This window comes from Mastomys coucha, unplaced genomic scaffold (genome assembly GCF_008632895.1).
Source record: "Mastomys coucha isolate ucsf_1 unplaced genomic scaffold, UCSF_Mcou_1 pScaffold16, whole genome shotgun sequence".
In the NCBI taxonomy this organism is placed as follows: Eukaryota; Metazoa; Chordata; class Mammalia; order Rodentia; family Muridae; genus Mastomys; species Mastomys coucha.
Window position 1 is genome coordinate 69783906 of NW_022196898.1, and position 10337 is coordinate 69794242.

General features: G+C 44.9%; 1 protein-coding gene across 1 annotated transcript in view; it reads left to right on the forward strand.

Moving 5' to 3' along the window:
• Abca4 (ATP binding cassette subfamily A member 4) overlaps positions 1–10337 on the forward strand; it is a 141613-nt gene that overhangs the window by 70260 nt on the left and 61016 nt on the right. The window contains exons 15-17 of the mRNA XM_031375329.1: positions 56–277; positions 2368–2572; positions 7349–7414. Coding sequence (XP_031231189.1) covers positions 56–277; positions 2368–2572; positions 7349–7414 — 493 coding nt within the window. The remainder of the gene's footprint in view (positions 1–55; positions 278–2367; positions 2573–7348; positions 7415–10337) is intronic.

Genomic DNA, 10337 nt, shown 5'->3' on the forward strand with positions numbered 1-10337 from the left:
ATCCTGCCTCTGGGCACGAGTGAGAATGACTGATCCGCGATCTCTTTGGTTTCAGCATGGAAGGATCCTCCATTACAGCGATCCCTTCATTCTCTTCCTGTTCCTACTGGCCTTTGCCATGGCAACCATCATGCAGTGTTTCCTGCTTAGTACTTTGTTTTCCAAGGCCAACCTTGCAGCTGCCTGCAGTGGGGTCATCTACTTCACCCTCTACCTGCCACACATTCTGTGCTTTGCCTGGCAGGACCGGATGACAGCCGACCTGAAGACGACTGTGGTGAGGCCCGCTACGGCTTACCCCAGCCTAGGACGTAGATTATGATGTAGCTAGCCTCTTGGCCTGCCCTCTGAGACGCTCCACTTTGCCTTTTGACTCTTGGAGAGGCTAATACACAGCCCCAAGGTTTAGGAGCCAGAGTGAAAGCAGCCTTCACCCCAAGCAAGGTAGCAGTTGCGCTCCCTGCACCTGCTTGACTAGTGTGCCCCAGGAAACTGTGGGGAAACCGAGTCAGCTCCTGGCTTCCCTTGTTTCTGCGTGAGAGGAGAACCAGGTGGCCCCTTTTCTTCACCCTTCTTTTCTTCCGGTTTGAGAAGCATCAGATGAGAGGAAGCTTGTCCCTTTATTTGTCTGCTCAGAAAGATGTTTGCAAAAATTAAAATGGGGCCAGGCGGTAGTGGCGCACGCCTTTAATCCCAGCACTTGGGAGGCAGAGACAGGAGGATTTCTGAGTTTGAGGCCAGCCTGGTCTACAGAGTGAGTTCCAGGACAGCCAGGGCTACCCAGAGAAACCCTGTCTCGAAAAACCAAAAAAAAAAAAATAAAATAAAAAATAAATAAAAAATAAAAATGAGGCTCATTATTCCAAGAGAAATTGGATCAGTCTCTGTGTCTTTCCTGTGTTCTAGCAGTGTATGCAAAAAGGATACAGAGATGAGACCTCCTCCCCCACCATTAGTCTCTCTGGCCAAGAGAAGACTCTCCAAGCTGACTTCTTAGGGCTTGAGAGACCTCTTAGTTCAGAATTCCCAAATGAATATAGGTCTTTTTTCTAATTGTTTCCAAGTGGGCCATTCCTACCCTCTCATTAGCCAGGGCTAATCAGCCTCAGCCCTAAACGGTGTAGTTTTCTGCCCCTCCAGAATCTCCCAGTCTCGGTGTTACGTCAGGATGGACTGCCGCCTTCCTCACTGCTAGAAGAACCCGTTCTCAGGACTCCAACTCTGGGGCATCTGCCTCTCATTTCTCGTGTTAAATAAGAAGTTAATTACCGCTATTTATAGTGCCCAGTTTTCTAAGACGATCACAATGGATAATAATAAGAAACTCTTGTGACTCAGGCTGTGGGCAGAGCTGGGCAATTTTGGTAATCGTAGGGTTGTTACATGGTACTGGGAAGCCACAGTTAGCTTCTCGGACCTACCAGGAAGCTTCAGATCTGGCAAGCACAGATAAGAGCTGGGTTGAATTAATTTAAAGTGTGTGTGTGTGTGTGTGTGTGTGTGTGTGTGTGTGTGTGTGTACATATAGCAAGAGGTTTTTTTTCCTTTGGCTGAGAGATAGTCTGAACTCTATCCAGGGTCTTCCAAATTACAGAGAACCTCTCATCAAAGGCAAGCATGCTCTGAGGAGTCAGGGACCACCCATGGCGACTTGGCAAGGGCACTTCCTCTTCAACCTTTCTTGCCACTGGACTAGTTTCTGCAGAGAACCTAAGAGCAGGCCTGGAGCCCTTGCTGGCCATAGGAAAATGATGACTCTGGGTCCCCTTCCTCTGAGAGTCTCACAGAGCAACTCGATTTGTCATCTTCATTCTGCCCAGAACTGTGTGGTCTTTTGAAAGGGGAAGGGGGAGGGGGAGGGGGAGGGGAAGCGGAAAGAACAGGAGGCACTTCCGTCCTTTGGAGTCTTGTATTTTATCACCTTTTTTTTTTTCGGTTTTTTTTTTTTTTTTTTGGTTTTTTGAGACAGGGTTTCTCTGTGTAGCCCTGGCTGTCCTGGAACTCACTCTGTAGACCAGGCTGGCCTCAAACTCGGATATCTGCCTGCCTCTGCCTCCCAAGTGCTGGGATTAAAGGCATGCACTACCACTGCCTGGCATTTTATCTCTTCTTTATCTTCCCATTACTGCCTCATTTTATTCTGCTGAGCAGGTGAGAGGTGGCTCAGTAGGTGCTAGGTAGGAGTTTTTGAGGTCTGCCAAACCTTTCCAGAATTCTCTCCCTGTGAGAAGAGCACTTTATGCCCTCCCTGAGTAGCCTTGCAGTCATACACAACACAGATGTCTTTGGCCCTTGTCCCTCTCCTGCTTTGTGGACCTCTGGGCCCCCATTGTTGTCTGTTTACCTTATTGTCTCTGCTCATTGCAGAGCCTGCTTTCTCCTGTGGCATTTGGGTTTGGCACCGAGTACCTGGTCCGCTTTGAAGAGCAAGGCCTGGGGCTTCAGTGGAACAACATCGGGAAGAGTCCCCTGGAAGGGGACGAGTTCAGTTTCCTGCTGTCCATGAAGATGATGCTTCTTGATGCTGCTCTGTACGGCTTGCTTGCTTGGTATCTTGACCAGGTTTTTCCAGGTAAGTTAGGAAAAGTAAGGCTACTTTATCTCCCCATGGTCACGTTTGTTAGATTCTTCAGATGCAGAATTCTGGCCCAACTTTTTAGCTTAAACTTGATTCCCTCAGTCAGGCAGTGGTGGCACATGCCTTTAATCCCAGCTGTTGGGAGGCACAGGCAGGCAGATTTCTGAGTTCGAGGCCAGCCTGGTCTACAGAGTGAGTTCCAGGACAGTCAGGGCTACACAGAGAAACCCTGTCTCAAAAAACAAAAAACAAAAAAACAAAAAACAAACAAAAAAAAAATCAACTTGATCCCCTCTAGGCTATCTGAATACAAACTCTCAGGACTGGGATTAGAATTTATATCTAGAAGTTAAAACTCCACCAGCTAATTATTGTCTCCACTTTAGAAACAGATCTAGAATTGGAGCGGGGGAGAGAGATGGCTCAGTAGGTAAAAGTAATTGCTGTGCAAGCATGAGGACATGGGTTCGAGTCCCCAGAACCCACATAAAAGCTGAGCATGTCTGCAAGCGCCTATGGAAGTGGAGACACGTGGATCCCAGGAACTCTTTAGCCAGCCAGCCCGGCCAGAACAGCTTCCCTTTCATAAATGATCCTGCCTCAATGGATCAGGTGGGAGGGAACAGGGAGACAACCGGTCTAGTCTCTGCATGCATGCTGATGAGTATACATACCCACATACATGTGTGAACATGTGTACTCACACACACACACACACCTTACACAGAGAGACAGACAGAGGGGGAAGGAGAGGGAAGAAGAGGGAGTAAGAAGGAGAAGAAGAAGGAGGAAGAGAAAGAAGGAGAGGGAAAGGAAGAGGAGAAGGAAGAGAAGAAGGATGAGGAAGAAGAGGAGGGCTGGAGAGATGGCTCAGCAGTTAAGAGTATTGACTGTTCTTCCAGAGGCCCTGAGTTCAATTCCCAGCAACCACATGGTGGCTCACAACCATCTGTAATGGGATCAGATATCCTCTTCTGGTGTGTCTGAAGACAGCGACAGTGTACTTATATATGATAAATAAATAAATCTTAAAAATAAAAAAAAGGAGAAGGAAGAGGAGGAAGAGGAAAGAAAGAGAGAGAGGGAGAAGGAAAAGGAGAGAGAGAGGGATAGAGAGAGGGAGGGAGAGGAGATTGGGAAACAAGCCTGGATTCTGCTTCCTTGTCACCCCTGATCCACTTTCCCACTCCGAGCCTCTCCCCTCCCCTGCAGCTGTCATCTCCTGCAGCTGTGTTCTCCTCACTGTGTGCAGATGGAGCCTTTTGCAATCTAGACCAGATGGTGTCAACACCTCTGTTCAAATCCCTTCATGGTCCTTTCCCCTCATTCAGAGTAAAATCCAGTGTCCCAGCCCAGGTCTGCTAAAGCTTCCTTATCTGGTTTCTCCTATGGACAGCATCTCCTGCCCTTCCCTTCTCCCCCGAGTCTCTGTTCTAGCCACCGTGACCTCCCCACTCACGGTCAACACACTGAGCCCACTCCTCTGTGGGACCTCCATGCCTGCTGTTTTCACTAGCAGTGTCTTTTTCCCCAGGCTATCCCTCCTATCTGCAGGCTCCCTGCCTCACTTTGCTCAGGTCTCTGTTCAAAGGTCACCTTATCTCCATGGTCTTTCTGGGCTGAAGATTGCTAGATCTTTATCATTGTATGACCAGTATTCCATCCATGGCCCTGACACTTTAGCCTACTTTTAAAAAAACCCTCATTACCACCTGACATGATGTAACTTTACTTGTTTATTGACTTGCCACCGTTCCTAGCATGTGAGCCCTCGAGAGCGTGGACATGATCTGTTTATTTCACTGTGACAGCCTGGAAGCCCTGGCTGGTGCTTGGTATTTTATTTGGTAGACACGAACTAACCTGAAGCATAGAAAAATCTGCTACTGGATCAAAATCAGCTATTTACAAAGCTTTGTATCCATTTGGCAGAAACTTAGATTTTTTTTTTTCCCCTTTCAAATTAGCATTTTCTACAGCTAGGCAAGTTCTGTTTTCATCTGAATGGCCTCCATGTCAACCAGCAACCTTTATTGTACAATGACATCTTGGTCTAGCTCTTGATGCTATGGCCAAAAGCAGACAAGGGAGAGTGAGGCTGGGCCTGGTCCCTGGGAGGAACAAGCTGATGGTTCTCAGAGATAAGCAGATGGGACCAGTTGGGGTAGTCTGTGACCTCAAGTGCAGCCAGGGTTGTACAGTGAGATCTTGTCACAAACAAAGAACCGGATCAAACAAACAAACACACATGTGCAAGAACCCTAAATGGGGAAAGGTGGCTAGGTGAGACCCCGAAGCTTGAGGCTGTGTTCCAGCTGAGGGATGATGGGTTTCCTAGAGTTGTCATAACAAAGACCTTGGATATCGTGGCTTAGAATAATAGAGTTTTGGTTTTTTTTTTTTAATCTCATTGTCTGAAAGCTAGAAATCTACAGTGAAGCCTTTAGGAAGGCCATGTTCCCTATAAAACCAAGCTTCTGGCTTTCCTTGGCTTGTAGGCATGTGCCTCTGGTCTTTCATGTTCACATGCCATCTTCCCTGTGTGCTGTCTTTAGGTGGATATCATCTTATGAAGGCTCTATATGGCATTAAATTAGGGACACCCTCCTCCAGCAGGGCCCCATCTAACTTAACTAAGCGCATCTGCCTTCTAACACGGCCACATTTTGAGCTATAAGGTTGAGACGTTTGGTGTCTCATTTTCTCTTAGTTCTTGAACACTACATGTGTGTTTTCTCAAACACAGTCAAATTCTCTTTCACCCACCATTGAATTCCATTCTGATAATATCCAGAATTAAGGTCACCTATTAGGCTTCTTGGTTTCATCTCCCTGTCTCACATGGAAAGAGATCTGACAAAAGAAAACTAGTTATGTTGGAATAGGAATTTATACATTAGCTTAGCCAAGCTAAAGCTTTCATTTCATCAAACATTTACTGAGTAGCTCCTATATGTGGTTCTGGGAAGCAGGTTGTTTAGAAAAGATAGATCCAGGGCTGAAGATGTAGCTCAGTGTTGGAACATTTGATTAGCATGCACAAGGTCCTGGGATCAATCGTCTTAGTATGGAGGGCAGAGAAGGTTTACATGGGCTGGGGACATGACTTAGTGGGCAAAGTCAGTAACTACATTTGATGACCTGAGTTTAATTTCCAAAGCTGAAATAAAAAGATTCATGCATAAAACACATTTGTAATCCAAGCACTTCTATGGGAAATGGTGGGAGAGTCAGAAGAATGGGGACAGCAGCAGAAATAGGGAGAGGGCAGACTGTCCTAAGCAATGTCTAGAAGGAGAACGGACGACTTAATTCATCCTCCGATTGCCATGTGAGCCTAGGTCAGCACATGCACACACACTATGTAAATAAATACACAAACAAACAAACTGACTTTAAAGAAAGCAAAATACCGAGGCTTGCCCTTGAATCACAGTCTAGCAGTGACAAAAGCCATGATACACGACTCTTTAAACAGCATCGAGGGCGAAAGAGATTGCTCAGCAGTTAAGGGCACTTGCTGTTCTTCCAGATAACCCAAACTCAGTTCTGAGAACCTACGTCAGGCGGCTTACAACAACTCTAGCTCCCACAGGATCTGACTCTTCGGGCAACAGAGAGCACCTACACACACATACATGCTCTCACATGTAGGTATACACACCCACATACAATTTAAAACTGATAGCCAGGCAGAGGCGGGCAGATTTCTGAGTTTGAGGCCAGCCTGGTGGTCTACAGAGTGAGTTCCAGGACAGCCAGGGCTACACAGAGAAACCCTGTCTCAACAAAACAAAACAAAACAAAACAAAACAAACAATCAAAAAACAAAAAATGACAAAAAACATAAAACTGGTAAACAGGGCTGGAGAGATGGCTCAGCAGTTAAGAGCACTGACTGCTCTTCCAGAGGTCCTGAGTTCAATTCCCAGTAACCATATGGTGGCTCACAACCATCTTTAATGGGATCCGATGCCCTTTCCTGGTTTGTGTGAAGACAGCAACATCGACAGTCTACTCACATATATAAAATAAATAAGTCTTTAGAAAAATAAAATAAATAAAAACTGATAAACATATAGGGAAAAAAGTCATGCGCACATTTTTATTTAAAAAAAAATCAACATTTTAAAGGGAAAAAAAAGTAGCAATGAGAACTGAACCAAAAGGCTGGGAGCCTTTTCTCCTTAAAATACAGCTGAATCCAGTGGAATAGGGAGGGTGGGGGAGTTAAGAGTGCTGATATTATAACCAGATCGCCTAGGTTAGAATTCTTGTGTTTTCCTTTAATTAGCTGAGTGGTGAGTGGCTCAAAGTTAGTGTACTTCAGTTTCAGCATCCTTCAGACTAATATTAATACCCAATTCCTAGGGTTGCTTTCAGAAATCAATGATGTAATACATGGGACGTGTACGATATGCTTTTATATAAGTAGAGTCCAGCAAATATTTGCGATCAGCACAATTACTGTTTTCTGGTGATTGCTAAAAAAAAAAAAAAAAAAAAAAAAAAAAAAAAATGACCTGATTTAATTCTTTCAAAACATTTATTTCTTGGAAAACTGATGTCAACCAATATATCATCGTGGTTACTTGCTGGTTAACACCCAAAAGAACCATGGTATTTTGATTGAAATCTTATTGAAAGGAGCAGTCTGCCTGATGGCCTGCCTTGTCTCTGAATACCTATAACTATAATTTGAAGTTTGTGGGGCTTGTGTGATGCGGTGGGATGGGGCTCACTGCTTTCTCTTTGTTTTCCTGTGTTCAGGAGACTATGGAACCCCACTTCCCTGGTACTTCCTTCTCCAGGAGTCTTACTGGCTTGGAGGTGAAGGTAAGTTTGTTTTGTTTTGTTTTGTTTTAATTGAAACAGTCAGGCAGTGGTGATACACGCCTTTAATACTAGCACCTGAGTTGCAGAGGCAAGAGGGTCTCTGTGAGTTCAAGACCAGTCTGGTCTATAGAGTGAGTTCTAGGACAGCCAGGCCTACACAGAGAAATCCTGAGCTGGAAAGACAGCTCAGTGGTTAAGAACACTAACTGCTCTTCCAGAAGTCCTGAGTTCGATTCCCAGCAACCGCATGGTGGCTCACAACCATCTGTAATGGGATCTGATGTCCTCTTCTGGTGTGTGTCTGAAGACAGCAACAGTGTACTTATATAAAACAAACAAAAAAAAACCAACAAATCAAACAAAAACAACACAAAAATGAAAACAACAGAAACCCTTTAGGACTGAAACTACTTCCTTGGGGTATGTGTAAGATGTGCAGCCCTTTGTCAAATACATGATTCCTGCTAGTCAGCTGCCTGCCTGCCGTGGGTGCAGGGTGTCACAGTGTCACGGTGTCACAGCCTCCACAAGCTTACTTTTGATGAATCCCAGAGCCATTGTGAAAGGCAGAAAATTCAGTCAGTCCTGGGGATTGGATACCTGTTGAAAAGGGTGCACCATTTCATAACCCCAACACTCTTTTCCAACTTTTTTTTTGTATTTATTATTATAAATGAGTATACTGTAGCTGTCTTCAGACACACCAGAAGAGGACGTCAGATCCCATTACAGATGGTTGTGAGCTACCATGTGGTTGCTGGGATTTGAACTCACGACCTTTGGAAGAACAGTCGGTGCTCTTACCCACTGAGCTATCTCACCAGCCCTAATAAATCTTTTCTTTTCTTTCTTTCTTCTTTTTTTTTTTTTTCTGAGATAGGGTTTCTCTGTATAGCCTTGGCTGTCCTGGAACTCACTCTGTAGACCAGGCTGGCCTCGAACTCAGAAATCCTCCTGTCTCTGCCTCCCAAGTGCTGGGATTAAAGGCGTGGGCCACCACTGCCCGCTTTTCCAACTTTTAAAGCAGAGATCTAGGAATCATGAAGGGAGCTTCACCTTCAGCTTTTGCTCCTCCTTTCTCTCTGCCATCATGCTCCACATTCTCCAAACGCACAGCAATTCACTGTCAAGATGAGGCCAAGGCTACGCTGTTGAGCTCCAAGGCTTTCTTATGGTTGAAGAAGGCAAAAGGGACATTGGCTAACAGTGCCTCCTAAGTACATTTTATCCTCCTTCCTAAACAAAACAGGAGGCCTAGAAAGTTCTAGAAGTCAGCAGGAGAAACCTCATTATCATAGGCTTGGAGTTCTGAGAAACTCTGGATCAATGGTTCTCAACCTTTCCAATGCTGCTTTCCTCTAACACAATTCCTCATGCTTTGGTGACCCCCAACCATAAAATGATTTCTGTTGCAATTTCATAATTGTAATGTTGTCACTGTTATGAACTGTAATGTAAATATTTTTGGAGATAGAGAGTTGCCCAAGAGGTCTGAACCCACAGGTTGAGAAATCACTTCTCTAGAAGTATAAGCTTCATTCTCTCCTAAAACTGGGAGGCTCTGAAAGAAAAAAACCACTGCTTTCCAGGGTTAGAGCTCACCCTTCCCCTGTCCACACTTCACAATGAATTACTAGGCCTGGGGCACGATTTAGCCTTTAAGCACTAACAAAGGTATTTAGTTTTCTTTTAATTTTAAATAACAGGTTAAGGTATTTAACCTGGAGCCTTTAAAAGGCTTGCATACATTTTTGTCTGGTTGGTATTTTGAGAGTCTGCCCTACAACTGAGTATTTTTCTTTATATTTGTTTTTATTAGTTCACGCCGGGCAGTGGTGGTACAGGCCTTTAATCCCAGCACTTGGGAGGCAGAGGCAGGCAGATTTCTGAGTTTGAGGCCAGCCTGGTCTACAGAGTGAGTTCCAGGACAGCCAAGGCTACACAGAGAAACCCTGTCTCGAAAAACCAAACCAAAACAAACCAAAACAAAAAATAGTTCACACAAAGAGTATTTTGAAAAGCCGTTACTTTCCCATTATATTGTTTTGTGCATCATGTTTATCTTCAAACTTTTAAATGTCCACTATAATAAAGTTATCAACCTATCTTAAACAAGTATATTTAACATCCCTGGAATGTTACTAATGTCAGTGAACCTAGGAGCTCATTCTCTCCCCAACCCCCACCCCACTGTCCCAAGAGATACTCTGTCATTCAAGAAAAACAATCTTGAGAAACTCCTTCCTTGAAAAGGAGATGCATACACTTTCGCTGACAGAAGTGAAATACTTTTCACCTGTCTCATAGGCTAGAATAAATATCCCTCACACTATCTAAGATCAGAGAGCAGCTGAGTCACTCCCTAACTCCCCTTTTCATAGTTGAAGAAACTATGAAAAGTTTCATAGCTGGAGAGCCAGAGACATCAATTTCCTATTGAAATCCCAGTGGACACTGGAGCAAAATCTAGAGCAGCCGAGGACGCTTCTCGAGGAGATGTGTCATTCCAGTGATTATTTAGAAAGATATTTGTTTTTGCTGTTTTAATAGGCGTGAGGGCAGTTGATAGCCAGGCAGTGTGACAGCCGGCACATTGATCTCAGGAATTATGGAGAATAAAGTCCAAACCACTTCAGGAAGTGGAGAAGTACAGCAGACAGCATGCCTCTGACCACTAGGCCTCAGCCTGCTGCTCACTCGCATCCTGCAAATGCAGACAGAAGCCCTGGCAGGCACTGAGGATCCTCCCAGGTGTTAGCCAGCGTGTACTTGACGCAGAGCCCTAAGGGCTTGGGGCTAGCTTGGGGCTAGCGGCTTCCTTTTCTTCCGGCTTCCTTTCTGGCTGGGTTGCCTTTCTGCCTTTCCTTTTCCAGGAAGTCCTTGACACCCCCTTAGACCAGATGCCATTAAAAAATAAAATCTG